Below are 21,804 nucleotides of genomic sequence, written 5' to 3'. Positions count from 1 at the left end.
GCCCCATCCTGCACACGCGTCCCGCCCAGCGCAACCGTTTTGGCTGATCACATCCACAACATTCGGCATCCCTAGGCCACGTCGTTCTCTCCCCCCGATGTCTCTCTCCCTCTCCTGTCTTCTTGCCACGGGAATCCCCCCCGATACCTGCGCTCGAATCCCAGCCGTTTCTTTTGGAGCGTCACGCGGCCCGTGGCCTGTGGGGGAGGGGGAGGTGGGGGGGCTTCCAGCCTTCATGCATGATGAGGGAGGGCGGCCGCCGTGTTTGTTTTTCAAAGGGGGTCCCGAGTAACCGACCACAACGTGGTGGTGAGCGCTTTACGATTTTGAATCGACCAGCCGAGAGCTCCGACGAATCGTTCCCCCGCCCGCCCCCTCCCCCCGCCCGCCCCAAGCTCCAGAGCTGTCCTGTACTTCTATGCTCCCGCCTCTTGTGTTCCCCTTGCCGCCAACCACCGGGGGCAGGATGCCTGCTGTGCCGCCCGACGCGACGCTTTGTTTGTTGAACTTCTCGCGCGCCGGACGTAGCCGACCGTGTTAATCGGACGTGCGGGGGGAAGGACAACAAACCAAACACAAAACTCATTTCTAAAGAAATTAGTTTTAAATCTAGACGATTTGAAAGGTCGTATATCCGGTGACTTTCTAATATGGGAAGGAAGAGCGTTCCAGACGGCCGCAGAGGCGCATCTGAACGCGCCGCGCGATGCGGGTGACCGTCTTTGTTCGATTGCTGAGCCAATTGCCGCTACCGCTGCTGCCGCTGCCGCTACCGCTGCTGCTGCCGCTGCTGCTGCTGTTGTTGCTGTTGTTACTGCCGCTGCTGCTGCTGCTGCCGCTGCTGCTGCTGCTGCGAGGATGACCGGTGACGTTGTTGACGCCGCCGCCTCTCCCACTCCCCCCGCAGGCGCTGAAGAAGATGCAGGGCGGTGGCGGCGGCGGCGGCGACGGAAATCAAGCGTCGCCCAACTCCTTCGAGCTCAACGAGCTGCAGCACCTGGACTGGGTGAGAGGCTCGCCGCTAGGGGTCGTCACGGGGTGGGGGGAGGGGGGTTGCGGGGGGGGGGGGGGGGGGGGTCACGTGGTAGTAAAAGCCGTGGGGTCGTAGTCGTGGCCGTAGTGGGGTCGTGGAATCCCTGAGCCGGCTCGGGGTTTGACCTCGGCCGTGGATTAACAGAGCGTCGGGGTTCCACTGCCAGCGGCTCTTCGCTCGACCCCAATCGCCCACGACCTCCAGGACCCCCCTTCCCAACCCCAACCCCACCTCTGACCCCTGAACCCCAAGCGCCCTCCTCTAACACCCGCACCGTGTAACCCCCCCCCCTTCCCCCCCCCCCCCGACGAACACGTGCCACCCTCTTTGAACCTTCCATATACAACCCCCTGTGACCTCCGACCCCCATATGCCACCCCCTGTGACCCCCGACCCCCACGTGCTACCTCTTCTAACCCAGGTGTGCCGCCCCCCCTCTGACACTCTCCTCCCACCAAGTAACCCCCTCTGACCTCCATGTGCCCCCTCCACCACGTGCTGACCCCTGACCCCCGGTTTGCCACCCCCACCCACCCCTGTAGGCGCGCCTGTGGGGCCAGGTGATGCGTGAGCTCCGTCACGGCGTGAAGCTCAAGAAGGTGGCGGCCATGCGTCCCTACAGCGGCCTGCCCATCGAGTTCCAGTTCACGCCCTACGAGATGCTCATGGACGACATCCGCGCCAAGAGATACAACCTGCGCAAGGTCATGGTAGGGGACATGGTACGGCCTAACTACCCCATCCATCCACCACTCCAACTACCTCCCCCCCGCCCCCCGCCCGCCCACCATGGCGAGGGTGGAATGGTATGGCCCGATTACCCCATTCATCCATCCATTCCTGCATTGCTGCCGGGGGGGATCGATAAATTGGTACGGGCCAACTACTCCATCTTTTTACCTCCCGGGGAAAAAAATGGTATGGCCCGTTTAACCTCATCTGTTCATTCCTACATGAGCGGGGAGGAAGGTGGACAATAACGGTACGGCCGGACTACCACATTTGACTGTCCACCCACCCCCTCGCCAGGTATGGCTGAGTTAATTCACCCGTCTCCCTCGTTTCGGTGAAGCGATAGAGCCCAGAGGCATTGCAATAAACTTAAGGGTTTCCCGATGACCTCATGACACGCGGCGTCACACGCGTCATCTCGCTGCGCATCTTGGAACGTAACGTGACACCGCTGCACGGCTGATTTTAAGGCACCGGATCGTCGCCATCGTCGTCGCCACCGCCACCACCACCACCATCATTGTCGTTTGTTTTTCACACCGCGCCTCCCGTACGGTACGTCTCGGCCCATCCCGCAGCGTGTGCATGGTTCTTCTTCCTTGCTTGTTGCTGCGTGCGCTCACCGTGTGTGCCCCCACCCCCCCGCTCTTCCCTCCCCACGTCCTTGCCGTCACCACCGTCAGGTGAACGGTGACATCCCCCAACGGGTGCGGAAGAGCGCGCACGACGTCATCCTGGAGTTCATCCGCTCGAGGCCGCCACTTAACCCCGTGAGTTGGCCCCCCGTGTGTTTACGTGAGTCGTGAACTGCTGTCGCACCGCGGGCTAATCGGAGGTGCGGAGGGGAAGGACAACAAACTAAAGGTTCTGACCCCACCTCCCACCTCTGACTCTCCCTCCCCGCAGCAACTTTGTCTGTACACTGGTGTATACACACACACACTAGCGCGTGTACACCAGTGTGTGTGTCTTTACACTGGTGTACACACACTAGCGCGGACACTACTGTGTGCAGACACACACACTAGTGTACACGCTAGTGTGTGTGTCTGTACACCAGCACTATGAACCCCACGAACCGGGTTCGATTCCTGCTCACGGCCAACACCAGTGACGAATGTTCAAACCGGTCCTGGGCCTCCCCTAGGTCGACTCGGCCTCAAATGAGTACCTGGTGCTGTGTGTAAAAATCGTGCTCTTAGGCTTTTTCGGTAAAGTCACGTAGGTAAAAGATTTAAATAAAATTAATAGAAGTAATAATAGAAATAAAATAATAAATCACGACGTTTCGGAGGCAACACAAGCCTCCGTCTTCAGGTGGAACCGTCACAGCACGACAGCTGTATCAAGTAAAGATACAGCAATTGTGCTGTGACGGTTCCACCTGAAGACGACGGAAGCTTGTGTTGCCTCCGAAACGTCGTGATTTATTATTGTATTTCTATTATTACTTCTATTAATTAGATGTTTTTCCTACGTGACTTTACCGAAAAATCCTACGAGTATGAATCCTTGCAGTCACGAAAGCTTCAAATCTAGAATGTGAACATCGTCACTAGGGAGACAAAGGCGGCCGAGCGTGGTGCTGGCCACCCATCCCCTTGTAGGTGTTTGCTAACAGCACTTGCCCCAAGAAAATGTTAAGGCTTTGCGGGGGATCTTTGTCTTCTTTTGTGCTCGTAGGTCGCGTTCCGGAAGCTCCGCGAGACCCCGGAGCGACCCCGCAGTCTCCACGAGCAGATGCTCAACGAGATCCGCATGGACCGCAAGCTGCGGCCCGTCTCGCCCGTCCTGCCTCAGCCCTGCCGGACCGGTGCGCGCGCTCACCACTCGCTCACCGCTCGCTCACCACTCGCTCACCGCTCGCTCACCACTCGCTCACCACTCACCACTCGCTCACTCACCACTCGCTCGCTCGATCACCACTCGCTCACCACTCGCTCACCACTGGCTCACCACTCGCTCACCACTCGCTCACCACTCACTTACTACTCGCTCACCACTCGCTCACTCACCACTCGCTCACCACTCACTTACTACTCGCTCACCACTCGCTCACCACTCGCTCACCACTCGCTCACCACTCGCTCACCACTCACTTACTACTCGCTCACCGCTCACTTACTACTCGCTCACCACTCGCTCACCACTCGCTCACCACTCACTCACCACTCGCTCACCGCTTGCTCACCACTCGCTCACCACTCGCTCACCACTCGCTCACCACTCGCTCACCGCTCACTCACCGCTCACTCACCGCTCACTCACCGCTCGCTCGCCACTCGCTCACCACTCGCTCACCACTCGCTTACGACTCGCTCACCGCTCACTCACCGCTCGCTCGCCACTCGCTTACCACTCGCTCACCACTCACTTACTACTCGCTCACCGCTCACTTACTACTCGCTCACCACTCGCTTACTACTCGCTCACCACTCGCTCACCACTCGCTCACCACTCACTCACCACTCGCTCACCGCTTGCTCACCACTCGCTCACCACTCGCTCACCACTCGCTCACCACTCGCTCACCACTCGCTCACCACTCACTCACCGCTCACTCACCGCTCGCTCGCCACTCGCTCACCACTCGCTCATCGCTCATTCGCGCGCTCACCACTCGCTCACCACTCGCTCACCACTCGCTCACTACTCGCTCACCACTCGCTCACCACTCGCTTACGACTTGCTCACCGCTCGCTCACCACTCACTTACTACTCGCTCACCACTCACTCGCGCGCTCACCACTCGCTTACTACTCGCTCACCACTCACTCGCGCGCTCACCACTCGCTTACTACTCGCTCACCACTCACTCGCGCGCTCACCACTCACTTACTACTCGCTCACCACTCACTCGCGCGCTCACCACTCGCTTACTACTCGCTCACCACTCACTCGCGCGCTCACCACTCGCTTACTACTCGCTCACCACTCACTCGCGCGCTCACCACTCGCTTACTACTCGCTCACCACTCACTCGCGCGCTCACCACTCGCTTACTACTCGCTCACCACTCACTCGCGCGCTCACCACTCGCTTACTACTCGCTCACCACTCACTCGCGCGCTCACCACTCGCTTACTACTCGCTCACCACTCGCTCGCTCACCACTCGCTCACCACTCGCTTACTACTCTCTCACTCGCTCACTCGCTCACTCACCACTCGCTCGCTCGATCACCACTCGCTTACTACTCGCTCGCTCACCACTCGCTCGCTCACCACTCGCTCACCACTCGCTCACCACTCGCTCACCGCTCGCTCGCTCGTTCACCACTCACTTACTACTCGCTCACCGCTCGCTCACCGCTCGCTCGCTCGTTCACCACTAACTTACTACTCGCTCACCGCTCGCTCACCACTAACTTACTACTCGCTCACCGCTCGCTCACCAATCGCTCGCTCACTACTCGCTCACCAATCGCTCACCACTCGCTCACCGCTCGCCATCAACACCCCCCCCCCCCCACCATCCTCACAATCCCTCTGCGCCCGCCTCCCATCCCACGCATCTTCGTTTTACTTTGACGACCGTTGTCATCCTTGGTTCTATTTTTTGTCCCTGCGTGTCCGTGTGTGTGTGTGCGTGTGTGTGCCCGTGCGTGTGTGCCCGTGCGTGTGTGCGCGTGTGCGTGTGTGCGTACGTGTGTGACCCGGTACCCCCCTGACCCCTCCCCAGCCCTGAGACCGCTTAGCATGTCACAGAGCTTTGACCTGGCAGGTACGGTACCAGCTGACCCCCCCTCCCCCCGCCACGTGACCCCGTCGTCACGGGCCTGCCCGCTTGCTCGCTCCCTCGCTTTGCTCTCTCCCCACATGCACGCCAGCCCTCCGCTTGCGCCGACGCAATTGTGATTGTGTGCGCCCTCCGAATACCGGTTCTCTCCTTGAAAGCCACAACTAAATAGATAAATACTACTGTATTTATCTATTTATTTGTCAATACACTGCTGGATGAAGGTCCCGCCCCCGCCGCCACGACGGACGCCTTGTCGGGTCCTAGGGGGTTGTACAGCCATACTTCGCCACGCTGGTCGCTGCGGGGTTGCTGAAGGCGGTGAGGTCGGGTTGCCAGCCGTTGTAACCCAGGTCTGGTACCGGTCTGGCTGAGTTGAGCTTCGATTTAAAGCTTTCGTGACTGCAGGGATTCATCTTCTTGGTTCTTTCGGTAAAATCACGTAGAAGCTGTCTCCCCGACAGACCTGGTCTTCACCTGAGGACGGCTGCTTGCGTTGTGGCCGAAACGTCGTGAGAATTATTGTATTATGTTTTATTTTTATTATTTTATTACTTCCCTTCTACGTGACTTTACCGAAAGAACCAAGAAGATGAGTTGAGCTTCAGTGCCGTGACGGCGCGATGAGGAGGAGGAGGAGGGGGAGGCCCAGCGCTGAGTTAGAGGAAGGACACGGCCAAGGTTTGGTTCTGCATTAGGGAAGTGGCAGCCTCAACAACCGCCTGGACAACCCGATCGCTCCTCCACCAGCCTCGCCCCAAACACGAACCCCTAACCCCGACCCCTAGCCCCGACCCCTAGCCCCGACCCCTAGCCCCGACCCCTAGCCCCGACCCCTAGCCCCGACCCCTTGCCCCGACCCCTAGCCCCGACCCCTAACCCCGACCCCTAACCCCGACCCCTAACCCCGACCTCTAACCCCGACCTCTAACCCCGACCTCTAACCCCGACCCCTAACCCCGACCCCTAACCCCGACCCCTAACCCCGACCCCAGGGGTACACATAGGGTCAGGGGAACAAATGTTTGCAGGTTGAACTAATTTGAATTCCCGTGGTGAAACAAATCTTGAGGGAAACCAATATTCGCCTGGCTTCCGTGTGTGTCGGCATGGCCGTGTCTTACCTCGCTACTGTCCGTGTCTGTGCCTCGCTACTGTCCGTGTCTGTGCCTCGCCACTGTCCGTGTCTGTGCCTCGCCACTGTCCGTGTCTGTGCCTCGCCACTGTCCGTGTCTGTGCCTCGCCACTGTCCGTGTCTGTGCCTCGCCACTGTCCGTGTCTGTGCCTCGCCACTGTCCGTGTCTGTGCCTCGCCACTGTCCGTGTCTGTGCCTCGTCACTGTCCGTGTCTGTGCCTCGCCACTGTCCGTGTCTGTGCCTCGCCACTGTCCGTGTCTGTGCCTCGTCACTGTCCGTGTCTGTGCCGCGCCACTGTCCGTGTCTGTGCCTCGCCACTGTCCGTGTCTGTGCCTCGTCACTGTCCGTGTCTGTGCCTCGTCACTGTCCGTGTCTGTGCCTCGTCACTGTCCGTGTCTGTGCCTCGCCACTGTCCGTGTCTGTGCCTCGTCACTGTCCGTGTCTGTGCCGCGCCACTGTCCGTGTCTGTGCCTCGCCACTGTCCGTGTCTGTGCCTCGCCACTGTCCGTGTCTGTGCCTCGTCACTGTCCGTGTCTGTGCCGCGCTACTGTCCGTGTCTGTGCCTCGCTACTGTCCGTGTCTGTGCCTCGCCACTGTCCGTGTCTGTGCCTCGCCACTGTCCGTGTCTGTGCCTCGCCACTGTCCGTGTCTGTGCCTCGCCACTGTCCGTGTCTGTGCCTCGTCACTGTCCGTGTCTGTGCCGCGCTACTGTCCGTGTCTGTGCCGCGCTACTGTCCGTGTCTGTGCCTCGCCACTGTCCGTGTCTGTGCCTCGCCACTGTCCGTGTCTGTGCCTCGTCACTGTCCGTGTCTGTGCCGCGCTACTGTCCGTGTCTGTGCCGCGCTACTGTCCGTGTCTGTGCCGCGCTACTGTCCGTGTCTGTGCCTCGTCACTGTCCGTGTCTGTGCCGCGCTACTGTCCGTGTCTGTGCCGCGCTACTGTCCGTGTCTGTGCCGCGCTACTGTCCGTGTCTGTGCCTCGCCACTGTCCGTGTCTGTGCCGCGCTACTGTCCGTGTCTGTGCCTCGTCACTGTCCGTGTCTGTGCCGCGCTACTGTCCGTGTCTGTGCCGCGCTACTGTCCGTGTCTGTGCCGCGCTACTGTCCGTGTCTGTGCCGCGCTACTGTCCGTGTCTGTGCCGCGCTACTGTCCGTGTCTGTGCGTGCGCGAGCGAGGGCGGGACAGTTGGCAGGGGAGCCGTCACGGCCGCGGGATGTCCAGGCCAGACCTTGGCGCTACAAGGCCCAGACCTGTCGGCCGAGCCTGCAGTTTCCCTGTGCCGTGACCATCCCATGCGCTCCCCCCCCCATCCCACCATCCCCCCACCCCCATCCCACCATCCCACGCCATCCGTCGCTTCTTAGCCGCTGCTTCGTGCCGCTGCTTTTGTGCCGTCGTGGTGGTGCCGCTGTGTTGCCGGTGTTGCCGTAGTGGTGGTGCCGCTGCGTTGCCATAGTGATGTTACCATAGTGGTGTTGCCATAGTGATGTTACCGCGGTGGTGTTACCGTATTGGTGTTACCATAGTGGTGTTGCCGTAGTATTGTTCGTGCGGTGCCGGACGGGCAACATTGTCGTGGGCAGTGCTGTGGGGGGAGGGCCAATGCCCATTGGCCTCTCCCCTCATGGCGTCTGTGACCACCACAGTGGCTAAACGGGGGCTCTGGACGGGTGCGAGGGGCTGGTAACCCCTCCACCTTCAATTAACCACCACTAAACTACGAAGTAAACATAAACCTGTAATTAATAAGCTTGTGCCGGAGGCCCCGGGGGGTCAGGCTTTTATGACGTCTCCTGGCCAAACCCCATTTGGCGGAGCCAGGAGATTGAATTTTAACCCTCGGGGCTCCTCCAGAAACAACGAAAAACCATTGCGGATGGCCACGTGGAATGTTCGAACGCTCACTGCGGAGGAGAGGCTGCCACTCCTCTGTCGGGAGCTGGACCGGTACCCGCCTGGATCTCTGTGGCATTCAGGAGGTCCGGTGGACCGGTTCTGGCTCCTGCCACCATGAGGGGTGGACAGTCCTCTACTCGGGGCAGGAGACTGCCAAACAACAGGGTGTGGCTCTTCTTCTGAACAAAAGAATGAAGGGGGCGTGGGAGCGTGGCGGTGAGGTGTGGGAAGCTGTAAGCCCCAGGCTACTTTGGGCTCGCCTTCCCATCAACCAGAGGCGAGGAGTGGTGGTCGTGGTTACTTATGCCCCCACCGAAGACGAACATCTGTGGAGGGATGCAGGCAAAGCCGATGAGTCGGACGCTTTCTATGACCTCCTGTCACAGGTGCTGGCTAAAGTGGCCACTCGGGACAGAGTCATCTTGTTGGGTGACTTCAATGCCCGAGTTGGTCATGATACTGGCACCTGGTCTGGAGTGATTGGAAGGCATGGGCCAGATCAGCTCAATAATAACGGTAGGAGGCTGCTAGATTTTTGTGCAGCCCATGGGCTTGTAATTACCATCACGCTGTTCCGGCATCGGCGCATCCACACAACATCATGGATGCATGCCGGGTCCAAGCAAGAACATCTGCTGGACTACGTAGTGACGGACCAGCGGATGCGAGCCCATGTCCTTGACACCAGGACCTACCGTGGAGCTGATCTGCCCTCTGACCATCGACTAGTCATCTGTAAGATGCGCCTGCCATTCTTCCACTCCGGTGGTGGGTGTACACCCAGGATCCCATTCCAACCAAAAGTGGCCTGGTCTAAGTTAGCTGATGAAAGTTGCAAGCGAGAATTTCATCATCGCTTGCAGCTGGGGTTGGCATCGTCCCCCACTCCACCTGATGTCGAGGGTAAATGGGCGAGGTTTAAGACTGTGACTCATGCAGCTGCAATGGCTGCTTTGGGTACGCGGTCCAGACCTCCCCGGGAACCCTGGCTGACGGAGGAGGTGTTCAGGTTAATTGAGAAAAAGCGACAGGCCCACTCTCATCGCCTACAGCATCCCACGTCAGAGAATGAGGAGGTTTACCGCAGTCTTCGCTCGGAGGTTCGGAGAGCCGTGAGGCGCTGTAAGGATGGGTGGTGGTCGCGGGTTGCTGAGGAGATGGAGTCTGCCTCAGTGGCCCGCGATCACAAATCACTATTTAACTCCATCAAAAAAGTAACCTGCAGCGCCACACCTATTACCATCATTAGAGGAAAAAACGGTGATCCAATCTCCGACCCCCAGGAACAGGTTTGCAGATTTGCTGAGCATTTCTGTGAGGTCCTGGGGGAGAGAAAATCTCTCAGCCAGGAAAACATCATGGCACAAAGTGGGGATAACCCTGCTGAGGCTGCGGTGCCTCAAATATTGGAAGAGGTCACCCCCTGTGAGTGGCTGGCTGAGGTACCGGCTGTTGAGGAAGTACTGAGGGCGATCCGGAGTCTGAGACCAGGGAAGGCACCGGGCAGAGATGATCTCCCAGGCGAAATGCTGAGGGAGGGTGGCGTTTGTGCACAGACTGCCCTATATGACATCATAACAACAGTCTGGACCACTGGACGGGTTCCGCAGGACTGGAAGGATGCCCTGGTGGTCCCCCTCTTTAAGAAGGGGGACCGTACCGACTGTAACAACTACAGGGGCATCTCACTCCTCAGTGTGCCGGGTAAGGTCCTGGCAAGGATTATTCAACATCGCCTTGCTAGGCATGCTGAGGAGAGGCTTGCGGAGCCCCAATGCGGTTTCAGGAAAGGGCGGTCCTGCACAGATGCCATATTTTCTGTCCGTCTGCTACAGCAGAGGTGTAGGGAATTCCAAAAAGACCTACATCTCTGCTTTATTGACCTGGTCAAGGCCTATGATACCATCAGTAGGACTGGGCTCTGGGTTGTTCTTCGTGCTTTCGGAGTCCCTGACCCTCTGCTCACGATCATTAAGGACCTTCATGATGGTGAGCGGGCCCGGGTAAAACTACGTGGCCGGGAGTCGGAGCCTTTCCCTGTACACCTTGGGGTGCGACAGGGATGTCCTCTGGCTCCCACATTATTTAACATCTATTTCGACTGCGTAGTTCGTGAAGCCTTCAATAGCTGTACCGGGGGAATTACCATTTGGTACAGATACAATGGGAGGCTGATCGACGCCCGGGTGCGATCAAGGGATGGCTCCCTATTGGTCAACCACGTTATGTATGCCGATGATTTGGTAATAGCTGCTCATTCAGAAGAGGAGTTGGAGACGCTGCTGCTGAGACTGGAGCGTGCCACTAAGAGGTGGGGCCTTACCATCAGCCCCACCAAAACTAAGCACCTGCCTGGGTATTTTGTACCATCGGGCACTCCGCCCCCACAACTCCCAATCGGTGATGGGGCAGTTGTGGAGAGAGTAGAGAGTTTCCCATACCTGGGCAGTGTGCTCATGACCGGCTCCAGTTTATCAGCAGAGGTCTCACTCCGAATCAGTCGAGCGGCAATATCTTTTCATCGGTTGCGTAACGCTGTGTGGAAGCTACCTGGTCTGTCGCTCCGCACGAAGCTTCAGGTCTTCTCGGCCACGGTCATTCCCTCCCTTCTCTATGCTTGCGAAACGTGGACCCCCCTAGTGGAGCATCTTCGCCGGTTGGAAACATTTAGGCTGGCCTGCCTACGATCCATCCTGGGTTTAACCAGGCTGGATTGTGTGAGGAGCTCACAAGTCCTTGAAAGATCTGGGCAAAGTCCCATCAGTGAGCTCCTCCGGCAGGCAAGGCTGCGTTGGCTGGGTCATGTAGCCCGCATGCCCAGCCACCGCATGCCTAAACAGCTTTTGTTCGGCCGGATCGAGGGGGCTAAACGGGCGCGGCACGGGCTAGAGAAGAGATGGAGTGATGTGGTACAGGAGGACGTGGAGCTGAGTGGACTTGCCGATGACTGGTACCAGCGGTGTCAAGATCGGCCTCAGTGGAGGAGGCTCGTGAAGGACGCTACTGGGCAGTTGGAGGCAGTCGCCCTCCAACAACAACGGAGGGCGGAGGAGCGACGCTCACAACAACGAGCGGAGCGCCGGGTGGCTAAAGCACAGCAAGTTGGCACAGTAGGGGGCACAGGTGGTGCATCAGCCAGTCATCTCGGTCATCTCGGTCAGTCGACCCGTGGCACCTGGGTCTGCCCCGTGACCTCCTGCCAGCGGGCGTTCGACACTTCACGTGGCCTCAAGGTGCACATGGCCTGGCACAAGCGTCGTGGTGACGTCACCGCCACTTAGTGGCGAATGGCGGTTGTTGTTGTTGTTGTTGTTTGTATGTGGGTGTGTTTGTGTGTGTTTGGGTGTGTGTTTGTGTGTGTGTGGGTGTGTGTGTGTGTGGGTGTGTTTGTGTGGGTGTGGGTGTGTTTGTGTGTATGTGTGTGTTTGTATGTGGGTGTGTGTGTTTGTGTGTGGGTGTGTGTGTGTTTGGGTGGGTGTTTATGTGTGTGTGTGTGGGTGTGTTTGTGTGTGGGTGTGTGGGTGTGTGTGGGTGTGCATGTGGGTGTGTTTGTGTGTGCGCGTGTGTTTATGTGTGTGTGTGTGCGTGTGTTTGTGTGTGTGCGTGCCGTGGGCAGACATCGACACTCCGGACGGGCGCCGCGTCCGCAAGAAGAAGCTGCTGAAGGCGCCAACGCTGGCGGAGATGGAGGCAGAGTTCGAGGTGCGGTGGTACCGGCAGCACCAGCAACACCACCACCAAAAGCATGAGTTGGTTGCCAGTCCGTGTGCTTTGGTGAGCGCTGGGACTGTGCGTGTGCGTGCGTGTGCGTGCGTGTGTTTGCATGTGTGTGTGCATGTGTGTGTGCGTGCATGTGCGTGCGTGCAGGAGGATCAGGAGGAGCAGGAGGAGGGCAGCCTCGGCGACGCCGGGACACTCGACTACCTGGGCGACATGTCGCCTTTCCTGCGCGACGCGGGGCCCCGGGGTGAGCACCACCGCCGGCGCCAGCTCGTGCGTGCGTGCGTGCGTGCGTGAGGCCACAACCACGCCGGTCGTGGTGGGGGGTGTTGGCGGTGGGCTTGGGGGGGCAGGAGGCCCGGGGTCTTGACTGGGGCGGCCGCCAAACCAACACGCAGCCGCGGTATAAACATTGGGATCCCCCCCCCCCCCCACCTCACCCGCTCCCCCCCCCTCACCCGCTCCCCCCCCCCGCCCCCGTCCCTCCCCCCCGCACTGCCGGCGCCCGCAGACCGGCGCTCGCTGCACCTGAGCTTCATGCCGGTGTCGTTGACGCCGCAGCCGGAGCGCCGCCTGCCAGGCCCACGGCGCCACTCCATCGAAAAGGAGACGCCGACCACCACGGCGGCGCGAGAGTTCCCACGCCCCGTGCGCCAGGACTCGCGCTCGCTGGTGAGAGACGGCGCCACCGACGCTGGCACCGTCACCAAAGGGGCCACCTTCACAACACCACCTCCGCCGCCACTACACCAACACCACCGTCACAACACCACCAATACCGCCACAGCACGGCCACCGTCACAGCAGGGCCACCACCACCACCACAACACCTCTGCGACGACAATCGGCATCGCCAGTGCAACTAGTACCACCGCAACCACCGCAACGACCAGCATCGCCATCACCACCGCGGCAACCATTGCAAGGGCTACCCCCAACACCACCAACACAACCACCACCAACACAACCACAAAAACCACTGCCACCAGTCAGTACTACAACCGTCACAATCGGCCCCACTGCCGTCACCGCCCGCACTGCCACAACCACCAGAGGCGCCACCGGGTGGCGTTGCCGGCGCTTGACGGTCCCCGTGTGTGTGCGTCCCTCGTGTCGTGTCCCATCATCATCATCATCGTGTCCTCCGCCCCGTTGGCCACCCTCGCGAGTCGCCACCGCCAGCTCCTCGTCGTCACCCGCCACGGTAAAGCCGCCGCCGCCGCCGCCACCCACGACCACCGCCACCACCGCTATCCGCCACCGTCACCGCCACCCATGACCACATGACCACATGAACACCACCACCCACGACCACCGCCATCGCCACCACTGCTATCGCCACCGTCACCCATGACCACAAGACCACATGAACACCACCGCCAATACTCCACGACCGCCCCCCAATCGCCACCGCCGCTATCACCACCACCACCACGCCCAAGGTTTGTAGCCGAGCGGTGAGGCTGGGAGCCAGACTCGGGTTCCACGCGGTTCACTCTGCGGTGCCACGACCGCCACTACCGCGCCGCACGCTTGCGTCCCATTCCATGCTTCATCGCACCCCCCCCCCGCCCCCCAACCTCCCCCTCCCCCCTCCTCCTACCGAGCCCAACCTCCGGGCTACGCTCACCGCCGGCGGTGAGTGGCGGTGATCGACCCGAGATGGCCGCCGGGGCACTTGGCCCCCCCCCGCCCGCCGACCCGCACGGACGACGGCGCCACCGCCGCCAATGTCAACATCCGGCGACCTCTAACCCCGTTGACCGCTGGCCCCCCCCCTCCTCCCCCCCCCCCACCCACCCCCTCCCCTTACCGGTGAGACCGTAGTCCTCCCCCCTTGTGGCGGCTGTGGGGGGCCCGCTGCTGGCCAGCAGCCTGTGGAGGGCCCCCCCCGCGATGGGGGGGGCCCTGGGACCCTCCTCGTGGCCCCTGGAGGTCTCGCTGCTGTGTGCGGCTGGGTTGCTCTGCAAGGCCCTGCACTTGGTTTGTTCGGATGCCCCCCAGTGGGCCCCCCTGCAGGTGTGCCCCCCCCCCCACCCTTCCTGAACCTCACCAGCCCCCCCCCACCCGAATCCCCCCCCCCCCGCCCCCCCACTCTCTCCACTGTTCCCCCGTGGGGATCGGCAGTCAGGACGAACCGGGGGGTTGAGAGAAGGGTAGGGCGATGTGTTTTCGAGGTCGCCGTAGTGCAGAGGTCGCAACCGGGTACCCGATACCCGTACCCTACCCGATACCCGGCTACCCGTACCCGGCCGGGTACGGATACGGGTAGCTGTTTGCGACCCTGGTGCGGCCGGGTACGGGTAGGCCGTGAGTCACTGGTGAGTAACTGTTTGTCACTCATTTCCCAACGTCTTGTCTCTTCTCACAATTCAAGTTCCTAGAATCAACCCACCCGCGCCTGCAACATGGCTTCATCCCAGAGGTCGCAAGCAGGTACCTGATACCCGTACCCTACCCGTACCCTACCCGTACCCAGCTGGGTACGGGTAGGGTACGGGTACGGCCGGGTACGGGTACCCGTTTGCGACCCTGGTGCGGCCGGGTACGGGTAAGGAATCATAACCCGTTTGCGACCTCCGCCATAGTGGCCCCATATGAAACTGGCACTGTGCGGACACGCGCGTAGGATGGACAACGAACGGGTAGATTTCAAAAGTGTTGTTGTTTGGGGAAAAATGGATAGAACCGGAAAGAGAGAGAGAGGTGGGGGTGGGTGGGAGACCTCGTGGACATCGTCTTGACGACGACGTCAGAGACTGGTGCCAGAGAGATGTGGCCACTGCTTGTGCCTAGTGACGCAAGACGACGGGGAGGTGCAAACACATTGACGGCACGTGCAGCAGCGGGCACCTACGGGCGGCGGGGGGGGGGGGCTATCTGCCCGTGGATCGCGACGATGATGACGATGAGCGGGGGCCCCCTGGCGAGCCCGAACTTCACGAGGATTATGGCAAATGGAAAATGTTTGTAGCGTTATGTAATTAATTTCCTTTTGTAGCATACAGTCGTGTATGCTAGAGAACTGAGAGAACTGAGAGAAAATAAACCGGGTAGAGGCAGCACAACTTGGGCACAACGAACCGGGTAGGGGAGGCACAACTATTTACGGCTATGTGATTTTATTGTTGATTCTGGTCGGGAAAATTGTTCAGTTTCCCACGTACGGAAAATTCGGGTTACGGCTCGTTCTGCGGAACCTAACCCTTTCCGTAACCCGGGAACCGCCTGTATATTTAAACCCGTTAGCTACTCGCAATCAGAATATTTCATGCTGTAGGAATCCGACAAGCTCCAAAGCTCTTTGTGTCACAGATGTTCCACTAGGGGCGGGTCCGAAAGTTATGACGACAAGCAATGCGGCGAAAAGACGATAGGAGTGCAAAGCAGAGGATTGGTAAGCTTACTAAGTGAAATCGGTAACAATGAACCTATTTTTATTTGACCAGGCGAAGCCCGCTGAGCTCCTAACGTCTTTTTCCGAAGTGACCTGTCTATCGCAAATGATAGCTCGAATGGGTAACGCCACAGATCAGCAGCAGCAGCACCCACCCCCCATCCAGTGGTGGCCTCGACTTGTCTGTGAAGCACAGCGGCGGTTGCCTTCTACGTTAGCCCTGCGCTGTGCCCCTAGTCGGGGCTCCGAGGGTGCCGGTACGTCCTGCGAGCCGCCCCCGCGACCCCCGACCCCCCCCCCCCCCCCCCACCGATCCCTCTCCCTCCTTGCCACCCAACGCCCCAATCAACCGAGGGTGGACAACGCTTGCTCTCGCCCTCTCGTCCCCCGTCCTCTCGCCCCACCAACCCCCGCTTGGCTCGCCCGCTCCACTCTCGCCCGCCCCCTTAACCCCCGGCTGATTTTGCGACGTGCGCGCGCGCGCGCGTGTGATCTCCCTCTAACCCGGCGCTGCTCGGTGTCGTGTCGTTCTTTTTCGCTTTGTCCTTTTCCCCGTTTCGCATTTTGTGTGTTTGTGTTCTGGCGATCTTTTTTTCTTCCACGACCCCCCCCCCCCCACCTCACCACCCCCTCCCCCCTTTCCCTGCTGCCTTTTCTCTGCGCACGCTTCTAATCAATGCAGGAAGTCGGACCGCGACCGCCGGTCCTGCACCGTGCCGACGGAATGTTGATCATGGTAAGGGGTGCGAGCGTCTTGGGATCCGATCAACGTCCCCCCCCCCCCCCCCCCCGTCAATGTCTCCGTGTCCACCCGTCCGTCCATCTGTGCGTCCTTCCATCTGTCCGTCCGCGCAACAACAAACAAATCCCACGATCACGCAATCGCTTAAGCCGAGCGATCAATCGCTTGTCGCGCGATTCGCTCGTCGCGCCAGCTGTGCCCTGCACACCGCTGCACTGATTGCGCCGGTGATGGTGGCAGCTCCGCTCATTGCAAGTAGCCACGGCAGCGGCAGCAGCGGTGTTGGTGGTGATGATGATGGTGGTGGTGGTGATGGTGGTGGTGATTGCACATTGTCCAATGCGATTGAGCCGGTCCTAACGACCTTAATGCAGCAGTAATATTGACTTATTTCACTCGGGGAAAACCACACGAACTTGAGTCCGAAGAGGCATTTTTAGGAGGGTCCTGCCCGCTACGTCGTTTGGCCAACACCTCTGCCAGGCCCCGTTGCTAGATTCCCTTTGTCCAGACGCTCTTCATCAGAAAAACGGGGATCGTAAGTTCAAACCTCGTAGCTCCCGTAAGAGACATTGCCGGACGATGACATCATCACGCCCGCTCGCTGCACCAGCCAATCGGCTGCCAGCAACGAGCATCCCACGTGGCCGGCGTGACGCGCTCGGGGTCGCCGCACGTGAAGCGCACGTTACGGCGTCGCCACGATGACCTTGTCGCGCTCCGTACTCTGGCCGCTAACGAGCGGGGTTAGGGTTCGATCACCGAGCATCGTCGACGGCTCGCTGCCCCTCCCCCCGCACCCCTCCTGGGTGGCGACCGGCTCAACCCCGATTGGACAACGCACCGCCGCCGCCACCACCAGCCGCCGCTTGCCATCCCCCGACCTCCGACTGCTTACGGCGCGCCTGGTTCGGGGCTAGTGGTGACGCACGCGTGTGTGTGTGTGTGGGTGCGTGTGTGCGTGCGTGTGTGTGTGTACGTGCATCTGTGTGCGTGCGTATTTGCGTCTGTGCGTGTGTCTGCCTGCGTGCGCGCATCTGCGTGCGCGTCTGCTTGTACGCGCGCCTGTGCGCATGTGTTTGTCCGCGCGTGCGTCTGTCCGCGCGTGCGTCTGTCCGCGCGTGCGTCTGTCCGCGCGTGCGTCTGTCCGCGCGTGCGTCTGTCCGCGCGTGCGTGCGTCAGGACGAGTTCAGCTTCCCGGTGGAGAGCCTCGCGCTCACGGTGGAGGAGGTGATGCACATCCGCCAGGTGCTGGTCAAGGCCGAGCTGGAGAAGTTCCAGCAGTACAAGGAGATCTACACGGCGCTCAAGAAGGGCAAGGTGCTTGCCCATCGCGCCGACACTGCCCTCTCGTGTGGGGATAGCTGGGGGGCAGCTGGGGGAGGTTGTGGCAGGCTGGGGGGCAGCTGGGGGGTAGCTGGGGCAGGCTGGGGGTAGCTTGGGTAGGTTTGGGCAGGCTGGGGGGCAGCTGGGGTAGCTGGGGGAGGTTGGGGGGCGGCCGGGGTGCGGGCCGGGGGGCAGGCTGGGGTTGGCTGTGCGGCGTGACGAGAGTGAGTGGGGAGTGTGCCGAGCGTGAGCGTCGTGTCGCCCACAGATGTGCTTCTGCTGCCGCTCGAAGCGATTCTCGCTCTTCACCTGGGCCTACACCTGCCACTTCTGCAAGAGGTGGGGGGGGGGGTCCTCCGTGGGGGGCGGGGCACTGGGAGGGACGGGCGGGGGGGGGGGCTGGGGGTGGTGGTGGAGGCGGTGATCCCTGACCTCTGCCCTGCGTCCCCCGGTTTCTTGACCGGAGTTAGATGTTTGAGAGGCGCCGTGGTGGTTGTCCTTGTGGTAGTTGCGGTGGTGGTGGTGGTTGGTGTGATGGTGGGGACAGCCGTGCTGGGTGGGACAGCCGTGCTGGGTGGGACAGCCGTGCTGGGTGGGACAGCTGTGCTGGGTGGGACAGCTTTGCTGGGTGGGACAGTTGTGCTGGGTGGGACGCGTGTGCAGGATTGGGGGGGGCTGAGGGCCGATAGCCAAGACCGGCATTTGGAGCGGTGACTACGAGTCTGGTGCTCACGGGGAAGAGGAAACCTCAGAGTGGACACTGGGAGACTGTCAGGGGAGATCTATGGGTCTCTGTGTGAGTCTGTGGCTCTCCGAGTGAGTCTGTGGCTCTCCGAGTGAGTCTGTGGCTCTCCGAGTGAGTCTGTGGCTCTCTGTGTGAGTCTGTGGCTCTCTGAGTGAGTCTGTGGCTCTCTGAGTGAGTCTGTGGCTCTCTGAGTGAGTCTGTGGCTCTCTGAGTGAGTCTGTGGCTCTCTGTGTGAATCTGTGGCTCTTTGTGCGAGTCTGTGGCTCTCTGTGTGAGTCTGTGGCTCTCTGTGTGAGTCTGTGGCTCTCTGTGCGAGTCTGTGGCTCTCTGAGTGAGTCTGTGGCTCTCTGAGTGAGTCTGTGGCTCTCTGTGTGAGTCTGTGGCTCTCTGTGTGAGTCTGTGGCTCTCTGTGTGAATCTGTGGCTCTCTGTGCGAGTCTGTGGCTCTCTGAGTGAGTCTAAGACCACGCTCCGGGCGACTGCCGGGGTCAGGCCGTGGAGGTCGCTGCTTCTACCGCGCAGCCGCCGCGGGATCTGGTGGAGGCCAGGGAGCGGTGTCCGCGACCACGAGATGCGGTGGTGGTGGCAGCGGTAGTGGTGATGGCATCGGTGGCTCTGTCCGCGATGATGATGATGATCTGTCATTGTTGCCCATTTTGTCTCCTGTGCTCAGGCCTGTCTGCTCGCAGTGCTGCAAAAAGGTAACAGCTCGGACCACAACCACTCTAACCACGTCACAACCACGTCACAACCACGTCACAACCACGTCACAACCACAACTGTCGCACGAGCCATTATGACCTGCCGCTGCACCTTCGATTGGCGCGGTTGGCTCCGTACGGTGCGCAAGAATTCCTGCGTGCGTTGCGTGCGTTATCGCCACAACCACGTAGCCGCAATGCAATCGCAGTCGTGCGGTGGAGGCTGGCGTCTGTGTAAGTGTATTCGTGGCCACGTGGCTTCTGACAAAGAGCTGTAGAGCTCAGTGGGCCTTAGCTGCTAAAATACAACTAGTAGTAGTAGGTGTTCAATTACTGTTATTATTATTATCTTAATTTGTGTGTACGAGTACGTACGTGGAACTTCTTTCGCACCATACGTAGCCAACTGCACTAATTATCGGAGGTGCGGGGGAAGGACAAACACATCCCCGCCCCCCCCCCCTGTTGTCGTCGCTGTTGTCGTCGTTATTGGCGTTGTTGTTGTCGTCATCTTTGCATTGTTGTTGTTGTCGTCGTCTTTGGCGTTGTTGTTGTTTTGGTTGTTGTCATCGTTGTTATTGTGGTCGTTGTTGTCGTCGTTGTTATCGTCGTCTTTGGTGTTGTTGTTGTTGTTGTCGTCATTGTTATTGTGGTCGTTGTGGTCGTCATTATCGTGGTCTTTGTTGTTGTCGTCATCGTTGTCGTCATCGCCGTTGTTGTCAACGTCGTCGTTGATGTTGTTTATCATCATCGTCGTCGTTATCGTGGTCTTTGTTGTTGTCGTGGTTGTTGTCGTCATCGTTGTCGTCATCGCCATTGTTGTCAACGTCGTCGTTGATGTTGTTTATCATGATCGTCGTCGTCGTTGTTGTTGTTGTTGTGGCCGTCCAGATGCGTTTCCCCACCAAGCACATCGGCCACATCCCCATCTACTCGCTGGGCGCCGCCGGCCTCTCCGGCGCCAGCAGCCCCACGGCGCCCCCCCCTGCAGCGTCCTCCTCCTCCCGCAGCACCCCCCGCACCACGCCGCACCGTGTCCATGCGCGAGAGGGCGACACCCAGGTGGGACGGGGGGGGGGGGTTTGGGGCGGGGCGGGGGGGTTGGGGGCGGGGCGGGGGTGGTTGGGCGGCGGGGCGGGGGGGTTGGGTTGGGGGGGGGGTTGGGTGGGGGGGGGTTGGGGGTCGGTGGGTGGGGGGGGTTGGGGGCGTCTGGGTTGGGGGGCGGGGGGGGGGTTGGAGGGCGTCTTGGTTGGGGGTGGGGCGGGGAGGTTGGGGGCAGGAAGGTTGGGTGGGGGGGGTTGGGGGCGGGGCGGGGGGGGTTGGGGGCGGGGGGGGGTTGGTGGGGGGGGTTGGGGGCGGGGGGTTGGGGTCGGGGGCGGGGGGGTTAGGGGCGGGGGCGGGGGGGGTTGGGGGTGGGGGCGGGGGGGGTTGGGGGTGTTGCAGGGGGAGGGTTGGGGGGGCAGTGATGGGTTGGGGGGGGGGAGTCCTCAGGTGAGGTTATCTTCAGGTGAGCAGCCTGCAGAAAAAGGCCTCGCCAGGTGAGGTTCGTCCGATGCGGATGACAAGGACCAGCGGTGACCTCGTGGGTGGCACCGCTACCCCACTAGGTGGCACCGCTACACCACCAGGTGACACCGCTACCCCCGCTAGGTGGCGCTGCTACACCACCAGCTGTAGCGTGGGGGACCTTGTTTTAAAGTGTGGTGTGTGGGGGGGTCGGGGTGTGCTTGAGGACTCGGTGAGACTTTCCCGGGGTATACCAGCGGAACTAATAACAAAATCATGATGATCACAACAACAAACCGTTTCTCTCCTTCTCCGACCGTCGTCTGTGGGCAGCCCCGCACTCGGTGGGCAGCGGCGGGTGGCGGCTGGGAGCCGGCGCTGCCGACGCGCAGCACGGCCGACCTGGGGCTGCGTGGACGTCTGCGTCGACTGCCGCCGCTTCGTCGCCGACATCATCCGCTCGAAGCCGCAACCCCTTCCACGGCGACCGGCGGGCGCCCTGGCTGCGCCGCTACAAGACTCGCTCGCTGGAGCCCGGCGCCGGCGCCCGGAAGTTGGCGGGCGGCGCCGGCGCCGGCGTCGGGGAAGGGCTGGCGGCCGCCACGTCTGTGGCCCCCCCCGGCGTGAACCGCGGGGTTCCACCTGGCCGTGCCGCGCGAGACGCCCATCAAGGAGGTGTAGGCGGCGCCGGGGGTTTGGCGTCGGCAACAGCGGAGAAATCAAAGACGACGACGGCCGGCAGGCGGCCGGCGGCGGTGACGAGTTCCGCCGAGATTGATGGACGCGGGACGACGCGGAAACTGCGGCCGTCGCCGGTCGAAGGATCAAAATGGACAAGCGGAGAAGCGAGTGGTGGCGGTGGTGGTGGGCGGTGGTGGTGGTGGCGGTGGGTGGCGGCCGTGTCTGGTGGGGCACGGGGCCGTGGGAGGATGGGGGGGGGGGGGCGGTAGTGCCACCTCTGCCGCCGTGGACGGAACTCGTGGGGGACCGGCACGGACGGCCGCCACCGTGGGTGCCCGTGGAGTGAGCGGCGCTGCCCGCCAGGGAGTGCGCACAAACTGCAAAGTGTGAGATGCGGCGTGCGTGTGTGTGTCTGCATGTATGTGCATGCGCGTGTGCGTGTGCGCGAGTTCC

The 21,804-nt window shown here is 61.0% G+C and overlaps 1 protein-coding gene across 1 annotated transcript in view; it reads left to right on the top strand.

Annotated features, from left to right (window-relative positions):
- The window catches only part of LOC144735272 (protein spire homolog 1-like), a 45,837-nt gene extending 24,437 nt beyond the window's left edge, over nucleotides 1-21,400 (top strand). Inside the window, 18 exon segments of the mRNA XM_078617785.1 lie at nucleotides 908-1,006; nucleotides 1,576-1,755; nucleotides 2,449-2,535; nucleotides 3,449-3,578; nucleotides 5,447-5,488; nucleotides 12,151-12,236; nucleotides 12,402-12,501; nucleotides 12,766-12,926; nucleotides 14,082-14,273; nucleotides 17,576-17,713; nucleotides 17,988-18,058; nucleotides 19,137-19,164; nucleotides 20,056-20,178; nucleotides 20,180-20,264; nucleotides 21,023-21,072; nucleotides 21,074-21,133; nucleotides 21,135-21,302; nucleotides 21,304-21,400. Coding sequence (XP_078473911.1) covers nucleotides 908-1,006; nucleotides 1,576-1,755; nucleotides 2,449-2,535; nucleotides 3,449-3,578; nucleotides 5,447-5,488; nucleotides 12,151-12,236; nucleotides 12,402-12,501; nucleotides 12,766-12,926; nucleotides 14,082-14,273; nucleotides 17,576-17,713; nucleotides 17,988-18,058; nucleotides 19,137-19,164; nucleotides 20,056-20,178; nucleotides 20,180-20,264; nucleotides 21,023-21,072; nucleotides 21,074-21,133; nucleotides 21,135-21,302; nucleotides 21,304-21,351 — 1,848 coding nt within the window. The 3' untranslated portion in view covers nucleotides 21,352-21,400.
- The last annotated feature ends 404 nt before the right edge of the window (nucleotides 21,401-21,804 follow it).

Source organism: Lampetra planeri, chromosome 54, assembly GCF_965212315.1.
Source record: "Lampetra planeri chromosome 54, kcLamPlan1.2.h2, whole genome shotgun sequence".
NCBI classification, from domain to species: Eukaryota; Metazoa; Chordata; class Hyperoartia; order Petromyzontiformes; family Petromyzontidae; genus Lampetra; species Lampetra planeri.
This window is presented reverse-complemented; position numbering and strand designations above follow the sequence as displayed.